This window comes from Callorhinus ursinus, unplaced genomic scaffold (assembly GCF_003265705.2).
Source record: "Callorhinus ursinus isolate GAN/ISIS: 27379988/994484 unplaced genomic scaffold, GSC_fseal_2.0 scaffold57, whole genome shotgun sequence".
NCBI classification, from domain to species: Eukaryota; Metazoa; Chordata; class Mammalia; order Carnivora; family Otariidae; genus Callorhinus; species Callorhinus ursinus.
Window position 1 is genome coordinate 8,597,006 of NW_027397119.1, and position 22,141 is coordinate 8,619,146.

The 22,141-nt window shown below is 40.8% G+C and overlaps 1 protein-coding gene across 2 annotated transcripts in view; it reads right to left on the reverse strand.

The window, feature by feature from the left end:
- The window catches only part of NUCKS1 (nuclear casein kinase and cyclin dependent kinase substrate 1), a 28,747-nt gene extending 13,310 nt beyond the window's left edge, over positions 1 to 15,437 (reverse strand). Inside the window, exon 1 of one of the 2 annotated variants that reach the window (XM_025855094.2) lies at positions 15,189 to 15,437. In XM_025855094.2, coding sequence (XP_025710879.1) covers positions 15,189 to 15,205 — 17 coding nt within the window. In that variant the 5' untranslated portion in view covers positions 15,206 to 15,437. The remainder of the gene's footprint in view (positions 1 to 15,188) is intronic. The other variant, XM_025855092.2, reaches the window with a different exon arrangement.
- Between the last annotated feature and the right edge of the window lie 6,704 nt (positions 15,438 to 22,141).

Here is a 22,141-nt window from a genome sequence, read left to right on the forward strand (position 1 = left end):
TGGGTGCATAACAGTGTGAATGTATTCAACACTACAGACCTGTACACTTAAAAATGGTTAAGATGGTAAATTTCATGTGATTTTTACCACAATTTAAAAAGAATAAAATATTTCCTATAAAAAAAGACTAGTGGGTGGGGCGCCTGGGTGGCTCAGTTGGTTAAGCGACTGCCTTCGGCTCAGGTCATGATCCCGGAGTCCCGGGATCGAGTCCCACATTGGGCTCCCTGCTTAGCAGGGAGTCTGCTTCTCCCTCTGACCCTCTTCCCTCTCGTGCTATCTCTCATTCTCTCTCTCTCAAATAAATAAAATCTTAAAAAAAAAAAAAGACTAGTTGGGGGGCTGATAATTAAATGCCTACTATGTTTTAACAAAATAGTGATTTTTAATGAGAGATACTATGAAAAACAGTATAATGACTATGTTCAGCATTATTTAGGATCAAAAAAATGGGACATGTAACCAGGAAAAGAAAAGTATCCAGAAGAGGGAGTTTGAAATATTCATCTCTAATAGTTAATGTACAGGTTCTGAAATTGCAGGCATAATAATTCTAGTTTATCCATGCTGGTGGGATTGCAACTAAAATAATGGTACAATTTCCGGGTACCATCTACCAATAGATATATTTTATGAGACTATATAAAGAAGGGTAACCAGAATGGCGAAGGGTTTATCATATGTAAAGCAACTAAATAAACTGGAATTTTTAACTTGTAAAAGAGAAAACATGTTAGCTACTTTAAGGCTTTAAAAATAAAAGAGCAATGAACATACAGGCTTATTAGCTTCCTGATCAGATTAAGTGTGGGTTCAACATAAACAACTTTGTAACAGTTTGCTAAGATAGTTACTTCCTTAGTCTGTCACAAGGAATACTCCAGAATGGAATTATATAGTAAAAAGTATAGAATCTTTGTTAATAGGAATCTCGGGTTCTGGTTCTAGAACTTTGGGCAAATCACATAATTTCTTTGGGCCTCAGATCCTTCTCTGCTGGAACTGATGGCCTAAATTGCTGGACAGATCTCAAAAGTTATGCCATATATATTTTTACGTTTATTTAAGTAATCTCTACACCCAGCATGGGGTTTTAACTCATAACCCCGGCATCAAGAGTTGCACACTTTTCCAACTGAGCCAGCCAGAAACCCCTATGCCATAAATTTAAATAAAATTATTATTAAAGTTCAAGGAAAAAGTTTTCCTCAATTGCAAATGGTCAACTATCCTTCTGTGTATGACACATCTTAACTCATATCGCTGTACCATTTGTTTTCTTCGCTAATCTAAGCTTCTTGAAGGTAACAATGGTCTTACATCCACATTTCCCCCCATTTTTCTTCCTTTTTTTTCAGCCTTCCTTCCTTCCTTCCTTCCTTTTTAACCACAGAGCAAGGTAAAAAGTAGACACTCAGATGTTTCTAATTTTTTGCTCTTAGGGCAAATTTAAGAGCTCTGTTAGAAACCTAATTTTAAAAGATACTTGAGAGGATAATATCCAATCTCCTTCAAGTCTTTGAAGGCCTTATCTTTTGCCACTTAATCAAGCAACCCGGAAATTTGTAATTCCTCCAATCAGGTTGTTTCATACCAGTTGGTCATGTTTCTCTTTGGCCTACATCGCTGCTTGCCTCACTCCTACTCCTATCAGATACAACCTCGCCTCCTCTCAACACCTTTAATCCTCTATTGATACACTATATAATCTACTCAATTTGTCTTCCCTACTAAATGTGAACTTCTTGAAGACAGGGGGTTGTCTCTTCTTCATTCAGAACACCAAAATCAAGAAATGCATTTGATGAGCAAATGGACTTGGCATCTGCAAAGGGTCAGGGTGGGAAAGGGTATCATGAGAAGATGTATGTAGGAGCCTTCAGCCTATCAGACACTTATTTCCCACTGCCCTTAATGACAAAAGAAAATTTAGTTTCCTCCGTATGAAATAACTAGTTATTTTAAATCTAAGAAATTAAAAAGGCAACTATTTGGTACATTTTCTTTTAGCTTAGTTTTTAACAAGCAGAACTACCAAAAAAACAAAAGTGCCATGTAGACTGTACTGATATTATAGGAGTAATCAAATTTAAATTTTTCAAAATTAAATTCAGAGGCCACTCCCTCATTTGAAACACAAAATATTTTACCTTCAGTTATGTCAAATGGTCAAAATTATCAGAATTCTCTTATGTACATAATAAATGTCATTTATCACAGAAACTATAAAGTCCAAGTAAAGCAAAATGTAAATATAGAAGCAAATCTGTCCTAAGGATAACTAGGCCAAAAAAAAAAAGAATGCATCCATCCATAAATGTTAGAGGAAAAAGAAAAAATAATTTAAAAAAGGATCTGCATTAACAAGGGTCATTCATAATAACTCATTATAATGATTTATAATAATAATTTGGTTCATTTCCTGCCTTCTAAAGATACTTCAAACCAATAGTAGAAATACTATTCCATTCCTTACAGATTCACCTTATTTAGGGTAGAAATCACGCCTACTGAACTTACTCCCATGTAAACTAAAAACAGAAGATATATTGGGATGGAAACACATTTTTGAGTACTATATAAGTCTAAGGGCATGAGAACTACTTTGAGTTGAAAACAAAGAAACATTCTTACTTCCTCAAAATACCATCACTTAAATGCCTGAGTCTTCAGTGTAAAATGACCATCGACAACTAGGACAACAACTAGAATGGGGAAGACAACACAAAATTTCACTATAGCATAGAAGGTTAAAAACAGATTTTTGAACTGGGTTAAATCCTGGCTCTGCCACTTACTAGTTGTATGTCCTTGAGCAAGTTACTTCCCCTCACTGAACTTCAGTTTCCTCACCTGTAAAATAGGAATAACAACACCTCTCTCTCAAGATTGTCGTGAGGGCCAGCTACACAGCTAGCCAATAAAGAGCAGCTATTATCACCTGTAAGTACTAATTTGTTCCACCCAGAATACCACTGCAATTATGAATATACACAAGTAACACTTTCAATTATCTGAGCATGATGATTAACTTGCTGTTTTAAAGTATGTTATGTCTTAGGGAAAATCCATGTATAACTTTTGACTCCTACCCCCAAACTTAACCACGTAATAGCCTACTGTTCATTGGAAGCCTTACCAATAATATACACATATTTTGTATGTCATATGCATTCTTACAATACAGTAAACTAGAGAAAAGAAAATGTTAAGTAAATCCTAAGGATGAGAAAATATATTTATAGTACTGTGTTGTATCTACTCAACAAATCTGCATAAAAGTGGACCCACGTAATTCAAACTCAGTGTTCAAGAGGTCAACTGGATAGGAACACAGAAACTTCAATTAAGTTTTTTCTTACTTCAAAAACATACATGATCTCTCTGTCTAGATTCTAAATGTACCTTGGTCACAATGAACCAATTCCTGAATGATCACCAGAGGGCTCTGAGATGAGAAGTCCCCACTTTTGCTCCAGGTTAAAGTGCAAAAGCAAATGGTAAAAGCGGGAAGCTAGACAAAGAACATGAAAAGATCTGGTTTTGGCACAAATGGGGATAATTCAAGCAACTCAGAAGCAATAGGGACTTTTTTCTTCCACTCTTAATCAATTTCTTTCTACTAAATACTGATAAGTCTACACCCAAAATGCTCTTTCTTAGAACAGTGACTAAGACCAAAACAATGATATTCCTGAAACATGAGGCACCTCCAACCAACATTCTGAAGAGTCAAGGATCAGTGTTTGAGATGAAAATTATCACACCTTTGAAATGACCTGAGAGAAGATTAGAATCTTCTCTTTTTTTTTTTTTTAGAGATGGAGACGGGGGGGGGGGGGGGGGTGGGGAGGGGGAGAATCTTAAGCAGGCTCCATCTCACAACCCTGAGATCATGACCAGAGCAGAAATCAACAACCCGGGTCACCCAGGCACCCCCCCACCCCAGTCTCTTTTTAAAAGTAAGCTCTTGGCTCAACACAGGGCTTGAACTCATGACCCTGAGATCAAGAGTTGCATGCTCTACCAACTGAGCCAGCCAGGTGCCCCTAACCCTCTTAACTTAACAGATGAGAAAACTAAAACCACATAATCCAGCTCTACTTTATAACAAGCCTGCACATCAAAATATGGAGATCAATAACAAGCAAACTTGGGGAGGAAGCAGAACTTCCGAATATAATTAAATTATTGACACCCTAAGCTTTATACTACTTGAAGAGCACAAAACCATTTTCTCAAGGCAAACTGGAGAAACTTTTACACAATCTATTACATTATTAAGCTCCATCAACAGACTATACTTCCATTTTCACCCTGAAGAAGTTCTGGTCAATGCAGGGAAGAAGCATAAAAAAAAAAAAAATCTACCTTGCTAACTTTCTAGAATTTAACAAGTTCCTCATTAGGCACTTAAAGCACATTTGAAATCTGAGTTTTGAGAAACCTAAAATAACCAACATTGCTCTTTTGACTAATCACCCGGGGGGTAAACATCACATTTGGTCAGATGAATGAGATCCTATAGAAGTGTTTTTCAGTTGATAGGTCACAACCCACGACTGGGTCCTGATATGAATTTATTGGTGTATAACCTGCATTAAAACAACAACAAAGCAAATCAAAAATATCAGAGAAAATTGTATCTAAATAACAGTAAGTTCCTGACACTTGTTTCAGGTATTTGTGTTCTTGTGTGTAGCGACCTCATCAAACAAGTTCAAGACCCACTGCTTTAGAATAAAAAGTGGATTGCAAAAAGAGATTTCTGAAGTCATTATTATTTTTACCTTTACAAAAAACAATTTGTTACTGATCCATGGCAGCAAAAGAATAACTTCTCTTCCTATTTTAATTTTTTTTTTTTGTAATTATTAAGCAGGCTCCATGCTGGGCGTGGAACCCAACATAGGGCTTGAACTCATGACTCTAAGATCAAGACCTGAGCTGAGATCAAGAGTCAGAGGCTTAACTGACTCACTCAGGTGTCGCCCCCTTTAAAGATTTTATTTAGGGACACCTGGTGGCTCAGTTGGTTGAGTGGCTGCCTTCCGGCTCAGGTCATGATCCCAGGGTTCTAGGGTTGAGTCCAACATCGGGCTCCTTGCTCAGCAAGGAGCCTGCTTCTCCCTCTGCCTGCCACTCCCCCTGCTTGTGCTCTGACAAATAAATAAAATCTTTAAAAAAATAAAGGTTTTATTTATTTACTTAGAGAGCGCTTGTGTGGGGAGGAGCAGGAGAGGGAGAGAGAGAATCTTAAGCAGGCTCCATGCCCAGTGCAGAGCCTGAAGAGCACATCTCGGGGCTGGATCCCACAAACCAGAGTTCATGACCTGAGTTGAAATCAACCGACTAAGCCACCCAGGTGCCCCAGGTTTTATTTTTTTAAAGTAATCTCTACCCCTAATGTGTGGCTTGAACTCACACCCCAAGATCAAGGGATGCATGCTCTACTAACTGAGCCAGTCAGGCACCCCTAATTTCCTATCTTTTTAAAAAACTTGATTTTTCAAGTTTAAGCACTAATAAAATCTACCCAAGTTTGGCGGCTAGTGGTGGGGCAGGAAGTATGGTGACGATGATGACACCAGGTGTATTATATGTACTAGAAGTACTAGACCTTAGACAATCTAATCCAGTCTTATCCCAACCTTGTTATCCTAGCGATGAATGTCCCTAGAAGGGAATCCTAAGAACCTCTCATGACCTCACCAAGAAGGTGAAATCTGCCCCTAAAGTCATGTCTACCTCCTGGATTACCATGGTTTAAATCTAACCCCTCCTCCACAGAGTAGACCTTACACTTCATAGGACAGTTTCCACTTTTTTCTTCAAGGCTAAATACTAGGGTTCCTTCAACCCTTCCTCGTGACTTATTTCAAGCATCCTCATGACCTAGTCACTACCCTGCATACCACCTGGGATTTAGTAAAGTTTATCAAGTAGTGCCCCAATCTAATCATAACAACACAATAAGGTTTACAAAGGTGTATGTGGAAGACAGAAGATCAGGATTACAAATTTCCACCTCCTGTTCTACTCTGTGTTTGTACTAATGTAATCCAAGATCTCGATTGCCTTTTGGGCTGTTATATCACACAACGTACTGGATGTTGCAATTCCAATAACCAAAACCTCCTTTTCCCAAGATCTAAAACCTTTTTGTACTTCATTTCAACATATTATTTATCTTCTCAACTTACTATCTGCAAATTTAATCAACACTGGCCAAGAACAAAGTCCTTTAAGGCATCAGTGGAAATGTTCTTTTAGGTTGACCTAAACCTATTCATCTGCCTTCTCTGGATACGGCTATTGAGGTCCAAGTCCATCACAGTGAACTAGCTTTCTGCCTACATTTCTTCATTTTTGCCACAAGGACCTCATGTGAAGCTCTGTCAAAATCTTTGTTGAAAGAGAAACCCAGTGGGGCTCGTGGGTGGCTCAGTCAGTTAAGGGTCCGATTCTTGACTGCCGCACAGGTCATGATTTTAGAGTCATGAGACTGAGTCTCAAGTTGGGCTCTGGACTGGGGGTGAAGCCTGCTTAAGATTCTCTCTGTGCCCCTCCCCTGCCCCGCCCCACTCACTCTCTCTCTAAAAAAAAAAAAAAAAAAAAAAAAAAAAAGGGATGCCTGGGTAGCTCAGTAGGCTAAGCATCTGCCTTTGGCTCAGGTCATGATCCCAGGATTCTGGGATCAAGTCCCATATGGGGCTCCCTGCTCAGCGGGGAGCCTGCTTCTACCTCTGCCTGCCCCTTCCCCTGCTTGTGTTCTCTCGCTCTGACAAATAAATTTTTTTCTTTTTTAAAGATTGTATTTATTTGACAGATAGCAAGAGCGGGAACAGAAGCAGAGGGAGTGGGAGAGGGAGAAGCAGGCTTCCCGCCGAGCAGGGAGCCCGATGTGGGGCTGGATCCCAGGACCCTGAGATCATAACCTGAGCGGAAGGCAGACGCTTAACTGACTGAGCCACCCAGGGGCCCCAATAAATAAAATCTTTTTAAAAAATGTATAAAAAGAGAGAAACCCAGTATTTTTACAGTATTCTTTTACTCTAATTTAAAAAAAAATGGGTTCGTTTAAACCAATGATAGTTAAGCTTTTAAATAAACGTTTTTTGTCTGAACGAAATATTCCCAGGAACCACAAAATAAAACACAGCGAGTAAAAAGTAAAAGCATTATAAGAGCATAAAGTTGTCTTATAATTTCAAATTTAAAGAATTTTCTCATTACAGATTTTCCCAACTTCTGTTGTCAAGATAGGTTTTCTAAAGATTTCCTGGCCAGATCAATTTGGGTATTATCACCTCCTTAAACAAGTGAAAGCTTTGAAAGTCCTGCATTAAAGAAATCTGCTTAACTTTGATCTCTAATATTTTAAAAACAAAATTTGAATCCAATGCTTGTGATATCCCTGAAAGCCAGCATTAGGAAGACTACTGACCTGAGACTGGCTTTTTAAGAGCCCACGCTGAATTTAAAATTATTACAACAGTAGTTACTACGATGCACCAGACACTTCACCTAAATTCTCATTTAATCTCACAATCTCACAAGAGGAGCTAATTAACATGAATTCAATTTTATCTGAAGAATCTAAAGGTCAAATAGGCTCAGCAACTTTCCTACCATTGCAAATAATAAAGCCAATTTTCCAACTCAAGCCCATCTGAACCAATACCCCACAGGGCACTGTTGTTGCCTGTAACCTCTCAAACCTTCCCTTCCTGATCGTTCACAAATCAAACTCCTCTACAGAACGGAGACTACTGAAGTTTCTGCCTATCCACATAAAGTTCCTGTATCACTACACTACTCCCTTAAAACTTAGGACATTTGTCTCTCTCCATTCTTCTATTCCTCAAAGATTATTCATATGCCAAATTTTCTCAGGACATTAAGAACATTAGTTCACAGAAGTCAGGATACCCGAACTCAAGAGTAACTTCTTAAAACTGTTTCATTCATCTTAAGCTTTAAGTTCCTTTTGGCTAAGATTTACTCCTTTGACTCTATCTTGTATCATTCTGTTACAACTAAATGTAAAATTCAAAATGTCACACGATGCAAGAAAACAGTTAAGTACAATAAAATGAACATTCTAGGAAAGCACTCCTAGGTTTCTTGGATGGAGTTTCTAATTTCTGAAAAGGGGAGGCAGTGAAGGAGTTTTGAATGATGAGCCAGACAGGTGTTTATTAGCTCACTGTCATAATCCCCTACTAAATCTTATATCAACTTGCTAATGTTTCAGTCCAGATGAATAAATTTTAATAGGACACTTCTTATTCCTAAAAAATATTCAGTTCCACCATATTCTCTCCATATAGGAAAATATTTTGTCTAAAGGTCACGAACACAGATTTCAGTGAGTATAAAATATTAAATAAAAGTCTAGATTTTTCCCAACATGTAAGTTTAATGTAAAACCTATGCACTTAGGGACAGAGAAACCTCAAGTAGGTCAGACTGAAGGGGCCTCCGAAGCGCACACTACCCCCTAGAGTCCTGTCTGCAGCAGAGTGTCTCGGGAACCTCAGTGGACTCTTCCAGTGGTCTTAACTCAACCACCTGGCACAAATCTGCAGGTTGTCAGGTTTAGTGACTCATTACAATGAAGGCAATGGCACATTAAAAGTTTGGAGTACCTCACCATACAAAGGAAAACAAAAGCGTTTGGGGAAAGGTAGATTTTAGGGGAAATTTAAATGAAGCAGTATCTTGATAGGCTCCAAGCACAGGGAGAATGTGTTTAATGGGGTTAACAGCAGGTCTGACCACAACTGGGTCCTACTTCTTGGCAGAGAAGTTAAGCTGGATGTGGAATTGGGTCCAGCAGCTCCTCATCTGAAGCTCAAGTTGTAAACTGAGTTCTCCAAGTCAAAAGGACCTAGCTCTGACAAGTGTGGGACTTCATTTTTACTAATTTCAAACAGCAAAGTTTCTGACAGTCTCCACTTTTAGAGAATCATTTCTTAGTAGGAAAGCAATAGTCACTTGAAAGAGGATTGATCTGTCTTACAGCTGCAGCTTATCTGTGGAAGACAGCCAGCCATGTTTGTTATCCCAGCCCAATGAATGGCAAGAGTGGATTTTTTATTTCTAAGTGGAGCTAATGTTTACTTTCTCAAGTAGTTCATCTTCTGGGTCATTTTTGCTTGACAGATGAAATCTCCTTGAAGATCACCCTGCTTAGCAAGTAACTGGAGAGGTGCAAATTAAAAAAAATAGACATGCACGAAGCAGCACCTGAAAATATGCAACACCCAGTAGAAACACTCTTTGGCAACCTGTGGTCTCTCTGCCTAAAGTATTTCAAAGACCTGTAATTACGGCTATTTGAATAGTAGTTATCTAAAAATATGGCAATGCAAGTCTCCAACCATCAGTTCTACTTCTCAGAATCTAGATAGAAATAGGTTTTTTAAAAAACAAAAACAAAAAACAAGGGGATGCCCCAGTTTGACCAAAGTGGTCCTGTGCTAAATCCAATGGTTTCTATTGTGCACAACATGGCGGTCTGTTAACTGCTAGCTCTAGTCTCAACAATCCAAAAAGCTACTTCTTCATAATCTGGAGTAATGAGATCATATTTATTCCTATCTTTGCAGCTGAGAATTTAAAAATGCAAACAGAAGTAACATTTCATGGCATACTCAATAGCTTCATTATTATTAAGTTCAAGTAGTCGAAGTTTGCAAAGCAACCCATCTGGCTGTGCAGGCTCTAATTCTTACTAACTCCAGAGGAGCACCATTCACAGGACTAGGAGATGGTGTCCTAGAATTACACATTACAGTGGTGACCTTGTTTTGTACTTCTGGGAAAAACAGGCCATATGCACAAATAAATAAAACCAATTGCCCTTTCTTTCTTCAAAATTTCTTCAAAATTACTGTCTCCTTAATTTTATTTCTAGAGTTGAAAGAAACCTATGAAAATTGTAAAATGCTTCATAAAGGCAAGCTACTATTCTCCTAATGACGTGCAACATCTCCATCCCTAAGTAGAAACCAGAGCCTGTATCGCCTGATCCCCAAATTTCTTTCTGCACCATGTTACCTTCCCCCATTAGTTTTATTTAAAACACTAAAAATTCAACCACTTACCTTAGTTTGTAAATTTGTCAATTAAATCATCTCCAATTTTTAATTAATCTTAATTTTCCTTCTAAATTTAACATACTAAGTTTTACTATGGGTGTTGAACCTTTCCAAATACCATGTTTTCCCTTTGTTATTTTTTTAAAATGAGCTCTGCACCCAATGTGGGGCAGGAGCTCATGACCCCAAGATCAAGAGTCACATGCTCTACTGATTGAGCCAGCCAGGTGTCCCCTCTTTTTGTCTTTTAATATGATGTATCAGTAACAGATTTTTTTAAAAAAGATTTTATTTTTTTTGACAGAGAGAGACACAGCGGGAGAGGGAACACAAGCAGGGGGAGTGGGAGAGGGAGAAGCAGGCTTCCCGCCGAGCAGGGAGCCCGATGCAGGGCTGGATCCCAGGACCCTGGGATCACGACCTGAGTTGAAGGCAGACACTTAACGACTGAGCCACCCAGGCGCCCCTATCAGTAACAGATTTTAAGTTTTGTTTCTGGGACAAATCCTACTTGATCCTATTTATTTTTAATACACATTGGATTCAGTTAGCTAATACTCTGGCATATCTGCATCTATACTTGTATGTAAAATGAGTCCATTAATTTTCTTGTAGTGTCCTTTAGGTGGCTTTGAAATCTATTCACTTAATTTAGTCAGGGAGTAAATGCCCTTGTATTACAAAATGTATACATACTGAAAGCAATGCCACTTATCTAACGTTCACATTTCTCCCCCCAGGTGTCATGCTATTTCACTGCTTTTCTCTCTCCATTCAAGTTATCTTCCTTTAACCCCTTCACATATTCTATTCCTTCCGAAAAAAATTCTTTCACCCTCCTCCCCCATTTTAAAGTTGCTCCTCCCCAACAAAGTCCTATTATGAACTGTAACCCCTTCCAAAGATGGCAAAATGCGCTACTACCATGAGAAAGAATAACACCCTGTGGCAGTGTGTCTCACGGGGAAGATCACATTGGTTGTGGCTTGGTCAAACTTGGATTTGAATTCCTGCTTCACCTCTTCACAGGTGAACTGGGCCAGTTAATTTAGCCAAGCCTCAGCTACCTTACATATGCGATGGGAATAACATATACCTTGCTTGAAGAGTTGTTTGAAGAATGTGAAATATGTGTAAGTTTCTGGAAGAAAATTTGGCACAAAAAAAGTTGCTCAGTGATAGTTCTTTTGAGTTTCGATGTGATTTTATTTTTTCTAAAATTGAAGGTTGAAAAAGTACTTCTGTTAAAAGTCCACAATCTCTAATCCACAATTTAGAAATTCAAAAAGTTCTGAAAACCAAATGTTTCAGGTTTACCTGAACAATGAGGGCTTTTCGTTGCATTTTTTTTAGTGTGAAAATTCAGTTTTATTAGAGATATTAAGGTGTTTGATTATAGAAGTACTACTGCAGAACTCAATGGTGATAGCCCTTAAAGCACAGTATAGGCATCATTACTTTTAAAATTTTTGAAAATAATTGAACTTCCAAAACACACATGGCCCCAATGGTTTCAAACTATACAGGGATTGTAGACCTGTTACTACATAATATGCAGAATCAAATATAGTCAATGCAAATCTAGTAGAAAGCAGAATAGCTAAAACTCACGCAGTTTAGTTTTGCAAATATTTTTACACTTTAATTCCTTTGGCTTCAAAGTCATCACTGGTAAACTGAAGGAACTGGACTTAAATCTCTGAAGTTTTTAGTTTTTCAAAAACATACTTTTAGTTAAAAAGTATCTCTGAAAATTATTTTAAATTGAGTTGAAAAAAACTGCTTTTAAAACATTTCAAGTAATTTTTTAATCAACCAGTATGAACCTATGCTTTCACATCTAAACTTTCAAGGTTAAAGATTCCCTGCAATCTCAAGTACTAAACAAAAAACAACCAGATATCAAGTTATGTTCTGAAGAAAGGAGCAAACATTGATCTGAATGACTTGGATCATTTTCAGTAAGGGAGGAGGGTCTTTGAAGAATACACTAAGCTGAATTTCAAGAAGCCTGGTTTCAAGTCTGGACAAGTCAGTAAATCTCTGATTTTTCTTCCTCATCTTTTACAAGTAACAGCATTTTCCTTCCTTCCTCACAAGAATCTTGAAAGCACTTTGGAGAGTTAAAAATGCCCTATACTACAATAACATCAATACTTACAGGCCGAAGGTAAAAGTGATTACTATTCAGAAAGGGTGAAGGTAAGCAGGCCTAAGAATTAAGAAATCTAGGTTCTAGGCCTAACCTCTGCATCCAGTGTGTGATGCAAAACACTTCACTTGTCCAGATCCCCATTAAGTCACTTGTAAAATGAATTTGCCTATATTTCTTTCTAGCTCCAAGATTATTTTATGCTATAAAATTGAACCCAAGGCCTAAAATATTTGAGCTCTCATTTCTATACAATGAGTCAGATGCTGTAAAAGGTAGACACAGCAATACTGTATGAACAAAACTACTTATATGTGTTGCACACATCTATGGAAAAATCTGCTCCAGCTTATCAGTTCATCATTCCCTGCACATGGAAATTGGTGTCAAGTAGCCATTAGTACACGTCTAACTCTTCTTTAAATGCTCTGGTATTAAAATGAATAATACTTACAGTAAATATGAACACCAGAAAAACCTCCAAAATTATATATAGGCCCTAAAGGGCAGAGATATGCCCGAAAAGAAGATGCGCTGACACTCATTTTCCAACTTGTGCTTTTTTTGGGGTTTTTTAAACAGGTTGATCATTCTGATATCTGGTCAATGTCTATCATTATTTTTTTGTTAAATGCCCTCAGGTATATAGATTCTTCATTTACACCTTGGAACAAAAGCACTTCCCTAAGACAGGACTTTTTTATTGCAAAATTTAACAAACCACCAAACTCAAGTTTCATTCTTTCTGCTTTATTATTGGTCATGAGTATATTAAAAACTTTAAAAAAAGTTACAAAGAGACTTTAGTCACTAAAATATATAATCAGAAACCAAGTTGCTTTAAAATTAATAATATGAAAGTGACCCCAAAAGCCAATATATTAATTTCATTCTTCAATTAGGGGCAAATAGACAGTTAAAATTACTTTTAACAACATAATGAACAAGAAAAAAGTTGTGAAGTCTCCAAAAAACGCACAGACCCATGCTCAATATATCCCCACCTGGTGATATTTAAAAAAAAAAAAAAAATCGTTTTCAAGTGAAAAAAAAGTTCTGTTCGTGCTCCAATATCTAAATCTGGGAACACAAATTCAGGCAGATGAGTATAATAAAGTCACAGCAATAACATAAAAAGTCATCAAAACCTAGTGAACCGAAGTTGAAAGGTAGAAAAAAATAGTCCAATTTCACCACACAGTAATTTACTTCCAGAGACAGGAGATCCAATCCAGATGAATCAAATCTTTATTACGATATTGTCTATTTAACCTGATCCTAAAGAAAATATTCTACATAAATTGATGGGATACAATGATCAATTTTCATGCCAAAAAAAAAAAAAAGTATGCATACTACATAATCTGAAAAATCTATTCAGACTCCTTGCCAGAAAGTGGGCAAAACTCTTCCCGGTGGCGATGGTGAGTTATCAGAGATGCGGGTAGAAATTAGAAGGCAGAAAAGCAGTCAGGTAGTTAGTTAGCACTCTCCTCATGCCCACCCCGAGCGTAGAAGTATGCAGTCCCATACCACCACCAGTTGGAGACGGATGCTCTAGTCAGGAGATAGAACGGTGTGGAACAAAACCCTTTCCCGGGTTCCAAACCTCTCTTTAGAGCTCTAGGTCAAAATACTTCCGTTTCTCACAAAACTTGGAATGAAGAAGGGGAAGCGACAACTGTTAAAACATTTTAAATCTAAACCTTTACCTATTTATCTAGAAAACACCATGCGAAGCAGCCGATTCCTTACATCGAAAGCGTCACGGACACTACATTAAAAGTAACAGTTATTTGCAACAGCTCTCCTTCTAAAGGCCTCAACACAGTGGATTAAGCCACACCCCTCCATAAATGGCACATTCCATACAATAGCCAGGAGGACGGCAAAGGGCGATTCCACCGTCCGCTGGGGAACAGCAAACTTGTTGAAATTCTCAGAATCAAGTCTACTGGTTACCTGAATCTAGTCCCTTTATTATTAGGTTATTTGGGGGGGAAAAGAGAGGGTTACAAAAACATCCGAGACACGTACGCCGAGCGAGCGTAGAGACAGGCAGCGGGAACGAGAACCACACGGGATTTGGGTCGTGCTGTTAACCCGCACCTTCCTGAGTAGGGACATTTCCCCGAAGAAGGACATTTCTAGTCGGAGGGAAACAGCGAGCTCGGCGTGGGGGGAGGGGGGCAGTTAACCCGCTCCGAACTGCGAGTTGGGGGAGAGGCAGCAGTCACTATTTTCCAGGGCCCAGTCCCAGGCTCTCACTTTTGCCGGAGGGGAAAAGAACGGGTCCCGCCCACGCCCGGCCCAATCCGGGAGGCGGGGCCCAGCAGCGACCCTGGAGGACAGAGGCGGGGCCGGGTGGCAGTGCTGCCCCTCCCCCTTTGCATGGAACACCCCCGTCCGCTAGAGAAAGAGGGCTGAGTTCCCCCACCCCCACTCAAGCAGAGGGGGCAAGGGGCCACACGGTCGTCTCAGCCCCTCCTCACTTAAAGGTGGGGTGGCGAGCCGAGCCCGAGCCCGAGTCCGACTCGGCCGGTCTCCCCGCAGGCTCCAAGGGGTTGGCCCCGAGGAGGTGGGGCCTGGGTGGGGGCGCTGACTTCACACCCCTCCCCCTCCGGCCGCTGTCGGTTCAGGGAACACCCCGCCCGCTCCAATTCGGCGGGTGGGGGAGGCAGCAGAGCAGCCCGGAGCCCTGCAGCGGCGCGGGGCGGGGAGGAGCGCGCGCATGGGCGCGCGGCCGCCACCCCCGCGTATCCCCGAGCGCCAGCAAGGCCCCCCACGCTCAAGGGCGCGCGCGGGCCCCGAAAGGGAGGAGGCCGCGCGTGGCACCGGAGAGGGCCGACTGCAGGCTTCTGTCCCCCAGTCCTTCACCACTCACCCCCAACCCCCTCCATCCCGCTCCAGGCCTCGGACTCCGCACTGACCTGACAGGCCGAGACATGTTCGCTGTCGAAACGGGACCGAGTCGAGAAGCCAAAGACCAGGACCCCCCCCACCCCGCGCGCTCGGCGCCCCACCCCCCCCAACTTCGGCCGATGGGGCCGCTGCCGCCGAACCCCGAACTGCTGGCTTCTCAAACTCCGCTGCTTCTTGGTTCAGGGCCCCTTAATCAGACGAGCCCCCCGCTCCCCCGTCTCTTCAAAATGGATGAATCAAACCAGCCGAAAATGCGCCAAAGCCGCGGTGCAACCAAACACACTAGGCCTCGTGGGCTCCGCCCCATCACGCCCGGTCATTGGCGGTTTCTGCCAGATGAGCCGAGCTCATTAGCCCGTTTGAATCATCACGTCTCCCAGACTCCGCCCCGCGCGCTGATAGGCCCCACCTCCTCCGTGGGGTCCTGTTAGTCAAGATGCTCTGAGAGCGCACGGCCGCAAAACAAAAATGGTCGCTGGTTGGCCCGCCCCCTGGTTTCCACTCCGGAATTGCAGATTCGTTTTGGGTCGCATCTTGGAACGACTAGAAAAAAAGATTTACATAGGGTTCAATGTCATTTAGTGGTAGTTTAAAGATGTTTCATTTCGCTTGCCTTGATCATCTAGAGACTGTACAAATAGCAAAATCCGTGGGATGGGCAGCTGATTCGTCACTAAGGGGCTGCTTCAGAATTGGAGGGAAATTCCATAGGTTCAAAAATTTTTTGACCTTAAACGCGCAAGCTCTTTCCCTTGGCTTCAGCATTAGCCCTCAGGGACCCCAACCAATGTTGGAGCAGAGAGACAGGATCATAATCAAGGAATAACTTCATTCCTAATTTCCATTCTCCATTCTGGACCTTGAGATCCACTTCAGGGTCATTAGAGTCCCAGTCTCCGACATTACTTCTGGAGCTTAATGATTAGAAGCATGTGCTCTGGGGCCACAGCGTGTTTTGGTTTGAACCTCAGGTCCACAACTTAAGTAGTTGTAGAACTTTACCTCACTGTGCCTCAGTTTTCTCAAGTGTAAAATGGGGAACAAAAATACTTACCTCATAGGGCTATTAGAATTAAATGAGCTGAAATATGAAAAGCCCCTAGGACGGTCACCGGTGCAGAGTAAGCGATATCTACGTATTTGTTAAAATCAGTTTTTGAAAAATGACTTGATCCTCGGGTGGGAGTGGGTGGGGTTGGCTCAAGACTCAAGACAACCTAAGGCCGCTCAGATCATTCCATTTAAACTCATGAACGTTTGTTGGACGCCTAAAATTCTCAGAGGTAGAGCTGAGGATCCTATGGGAACGACTAAGGTTTACTCCACCATTGTAAAATAAATTTCAGTGCCTGCCAAAGCAGCCTGTTAATAACCAACTGAAGATACACTCTATAAACAAACAAACCTAGCACTCACTGTCTGCCTCCTGAAAACCTCCCCTTATAAAATCTGGCTTCTCTAAGGGAAGAGAAAGGCACAGTCTACCAGTGAAGCATTAAACAAGTTATATTCTCCCTTTAGCCAGGTCACTCTACCCTTTCTTCCCTGAATTTGTGTGTGTGTGTGTGTGTGTGCAGTAAAAAAGTGCAAACATTAAATTCACCATTTTAACTATTTTTAAGTGTATAGTTCAGTGGCATTAAGTACATTTACATTGTTGTACAACTCTCACCACCATCTCTCTCCAGAACATTTTCATCTTCCTGAGGCCCTGTACCATTAAACACTAATTCCCCATTCCCTCTCTCCCCAGACTTTGGCACCCATCATTTTACTTTCTTTTTTTTATGAATTTGATTACTCTAGAAACCTCATATAACTAGAATCGTATAGTATTTATCCTTTTGTGCTGACAGATTTCACTTAGCATAATGTCTCCCAGGTTCATTCATGTTTTAGCATGTATCAAAATGTTTTACTTTTTAAAGGCTGAATAGTTGCACCTGGGTGTTTCAGGCATTAAGCATCTGCCTTCAGCTCAGGTCATGGTCCCAGGGTCCTGAGATCGAGCCCTACATTGGGCCCCCTGCTCGGCAGAGAGCCTGCTTCTCCCTCTCCCACTCCTCCTGCTTGTGTTCCCTCTCTTGCTGTGTCTGTGTCAAATAAAAAATAAAATCTTTAAAAAAAAGGCTAAATAATATTTCAATGTATGTATAAGCCACATTTTTGTTTACCAATTCAACTGTCAGTGGACACTTGGGTTGCTTCCAGATTTTCACTATTGTGAATAATGCTGCTGTGAACATGGGTGTACAAATATCTCTTTGAGCCCCTGCTTTCAGTTCTTTGGGGTATATACCCAGAAGTGGAATTGCTAACCATATGGTCATATTGTGTTTTTTTGAGGAATCTCCATACTATTTTCCACAGCAACTGCACTGTTTTCATTCCCACCAACTCTGCACAAGGGCTCCAGTTTCTCCACATTCTTGCCAACACTTCTGTTTTTTTTTTTTTTTGGTAGTAAGCATCCTTAATCAGTGTCTGAATATATTTTGACTAAGTATATTGTCAAGCATATGATTGTTTTTTTTTTAAAAAAATTTTTTTTTTTTTTTTTAAGGATTTTATTTATTCATTTGAGACACAGAGATAGAGAGAGAGAGAAGAGAAAGCATGAGCAGGGGGAAGAGGCAGGGGGAGAGGGAGAAGCAGGCTCCCCGCCGAGCCAGGAGCCCGATGTGGGGCTCGATCCCAGGACCCTGGGACCATGACCCGAGCCGAAGGCAGACGCTTAACGACTGAGCCACCCAGGCGCCCCAAGCATATGATTGTTAAAAATCCCAATGCAGAGACTGGGGTGGTGTAATGATCATGAGTGACTTTGTTTTTTTTTTTTTTTTTAAGATTTTATTTATTTATTTGAGAGAGAGAGAATGAGAGAGAGCGAGCACGAGAGGGAAGAGGGTCAGAGGGAGAAGCAGACTCCCCGCCGAGCAGGGAGCCCGATGTGGGACTCGATCCCGGGACTCCAGGATCATGACCTGAGCCGAAGGCAGTCGCTTAACCAACTGAGCCACCCAGGCACCCGTGACTTTGTTGAAGGTTGTTTTATTAGGGCAGATTGCTGTTATTTTAGAAAATACCTTTATTTAGTATTGTGAGATGAGGCAGAGATATTCTTGTTACTCATATCTTAGGTAATGAAAGGAACTGGCCATAGTCAACATGTCCAGGCAGGTGGAAAGTTCAGGGCAGGTCTTCCAGGCCTTGTCCTCCTAGTTTAGTTCAAGGCCAATTGATAGATGGCCACTGAATTAAGGCTCTTCCTCTTCCAAGGTGAGGGTCATACCCTACTCTCTCCTCACTGCAACTTCAGCTAACATCTTCCTTCCATTTGCCTGTTCATTCACTAAATATTTCAACAAACACTCTCTCTTAAGAAGAAAGTAACTGAAGATTTATTTGAACTTCTAGTTTACTTTTTAGTGGACAAGTACTGAATTATGCCCTCAGGAGCTCCAACACTGTCTCCCTGGCTACCGGAACCTGGAATGCAGTCTTCAAGGTCAGTTCCCTCTTGTCCATCCCCACATGCTCTGCTGTAGGCACATGTCTCAGCCACAACCAGTCTGTTGGAAAACTGAAGACATCATATGATAGGCTAGACTTTAAAAGCAGCGTCAGACAACACTGAACGGACAAAATACATCGTAAAACTATGAAAAACTATGAAAACAAAAAAAAAGGTAAGGAGACAGAAAAGACAGTCATTCCTTTTCCCTGGAAATTGAGATTTAATGGGCCTTTTAAACTCAGTGCTTAATTTCCCTAGGATTGTAGTTCTATTTTGGGAAGCAGTCTTCTCCTTCTCCCATCAGGGCTTAAGACGCTAAGAAGTGGCAGTGCTGGGGTGGCCGACTGAGGACTCTTCCCTGTCCCTAACAAAGACCCATTTCCTTCAAGGCCATGCTGGGAGATTTATAACAAATTTTGAGCACTTACTCTGTCCTTGGCACTTCTAGTTCTGTGACCTTATGAAAGTCATCCAACTAGATCTAAAGACAGACACGACTTCTATTGACCACAGGACCACAGAAAGCTACCTGTCTTTGAAGACCCTGTCAGGAAGTTAAAGAAAACTTCTCCTAGGCTTCTTTTTTAACTTCTACCTCCAAACTGCTGATTCTTGCTCCGCCATACTCATAAGAAAGGATGGGACAGAAGGGCTGTGAGTCTGGTTCATCTTTCTACAACCCCAGAGGCTGAGTAGCCTTGGAGGCAGGTTCATGGTTTGAGGAGGATGCTCCTCTGCCCTCAGATCACAGCCAGAAAAAGATTGGGCCACAGTCAATTTAAACATTTAATTTCATTTTCTTGTGTATATTTCTTCTGCTCCAGACTTCTATCTTCCTCTCTACTTTAAAGAGTGTTAAGAGCTAAGGTTAGGTGGATTTCTGTAAATAGAGATTTTGTTTGGGTTGTGGGACTATGGGTGGATTGGATTTTTCTTCTTCATTTTCCTTCACGAGACTTAAAATTTTTCATGATAAAAGTATTAAAAAATCTGTATACCCACTTAATAAATTAGTCTTTGTTTCTGTTGTACTGAGCATTTGTTATATGGAAAAAATTCAAGGATGCCATCACCAAAACACACACATAAAAAAGGAGATGCAGTGTATTCTGTAGTGAAGGGTCATTTTCTGGAGTCATACTGCTTGAGGCTAAAAATCAGTTTGCCAATTGCTAGCTGTCTAACCTTAGGCAAAGCCTGAATTTTTTGTGCCTCCGTTTCCATATATATACCTATCATAGGGTCATTGTGAAAATAAAAATAATCCATGTGAAGTGCTTAAGGGAAATACTTAGCTTATAGCAGTACTCAGATGTTAGCTACTGGGCAGCAACAGTTGAAAATGGAAAGGTTAAAATCCCTGTACTTGCAAACAAGATAGCTGATATTCAAAATTAAATGACAGTCACTGCATTTGGGTGACATATCAAGAAAAGTGGAACTTGTTGATTAAATATCTTAGGATATAGAGCACTGCATTCTACTCAAACTGCACTTACTGGGGCCCTAAATTTAATATGGAAACATGCATGTCTCCATTCCATATATGAACATGGTCTCAAAAGCTAACATAAACCAGAAGTTCCAAACCTCAAAAGAGTCAGTTCTGTTTCCCTAAATGTCTGGACTGATTTCCCTTCTTTAACGATTCTTTAAAAATTTTAAAGTCATCTCTACACCCAACACGGGGCTCAAACCCACAACCCTGAACTCAAGAGTTACACACTGACTGAGCCAGCCAAGCGCCCCTGGGCTTACTTACTAAAATGGGTTTTTCAGGTCAAATGTTTCCCAGAAACCTAAATGACAGAATGGAGATGGGAAATTTGAAGACTTGCAGTTATGTCTTGGCTTTATTACAAATTCAACCAGCTGCCTTTCAAATTTTGAGACATTGTTCCCTCAAACATAAAATGTGAAGAACTGTTTGCCTTATTTCAAAGATAGCGTAAGAAGCATACACAACTCACAAATCTGAGGGAAGAGTTTGTATCAAATTAGATATTAGCAGTCAGTGCTACTGGGCTGCCCTCCTCACATCATGATCAATCATAAAATGCTTACCTTATCTCCTTGCTCTTCCTACTGGTTCTTTCCTCTTTATTCTCATTACTGTGTAGTTAATTCCTAATCACATAGACTTTGAGTGTGAATCAAATTTGAGTATGAAGAAAAGGTATCATAACACTACCATCATGGGGCACTTGGGTGGCTCAGTCAGTTGAGCGTCTGACTCTGGATTTTGGCTCAGGTTATGATCTCAGGTTCGTGAGACTGAGTCCCAGGTGGGGCTCCTCACTCAGCGGGGAGTCTGCTTAAGATTCTCTCTCCACCCCTCCCCCACCCGGTATGCTTTCTCTCAAATAAATAAATCTTTAAACAAAACAAAACACTACCATCACACAACGAAGTACTTTGAAGTGTAGGTGATACTCAATTTAACAAGGCAATGGAGTGCCCAAATACCTGGCCAAACATTATTTTGGGTGTTTCTGTGAGGGTGTTTTTGGATGAGATTAACACTGAAATCAGTAGACTGAATAAAGCAGATTACCCTCCGTAAATGTGGATGGGCCTCATCCAATCAGTTGAGGGTTTAAAGAAAACAAAAGGTTGACCCTCTCCTGAGTGAGAGAGAATTCTCCCGGGTGATGGCCTTCAAGCTGGAATATCAGCTCCTCCAGCCTACCGGCCCTGAGACTCGAACTGGAACATCAAGTCCACATGTTGGACTTGCCAGTCTCCATAACCGCACAAAACAATTCCTTATAATAAATCCCTTTACGTATGCACATTATCTCCTATTAGTTGTGTTTTCCTGGAGAATCCTAATACAGAGCAATACTGTTATATATTGAAATTCTGCAGATTAAATTCAAGAGGATTCAAATTATGCTTGAAAGCCAGAGAGAAGGCAGAGTTTTTCTACCAGTGAAGGCCATATGTAGATATATTCTCGAGTCTCAGGGATTTATGCCCGAAGCAAGAAGACACATAGTACTTTTCAACACACATCACTTTCTAGGGGCTTCCTACCTGTTCCAACTTGCACCCTTGGGGATTACTTGGCTTTCATAAATGAGTCACTTACATAGCTGAAGCTTCTTGGAGAGGTTAAAGGGCACTGAGGTTTGTTTCCTTGGGCAACTGTCAATGGATCTCATAGAATACCATGGAGATATTTACACCTTCTAACCATACATAGCCTTAGATCATGTCAAAAGCAGACCACTGCTTACAAATGGACAGAGACAGGAAAAGCCTCATGTTAGATGGGACAGCGTCCTGGACAGAAGACCAACCACTTAAAGAAGAGTTAAATCTGGAAATGATAGGACAGAGAAATTTTTTTTTTTTTAAGATTTTAGTTATTTATTTGAGAGAGCGTGAAAGAGCACTAGCGGAGGGAGAGCAGGAGGGCGGGGAGAGGCAGACTCCCTGCAT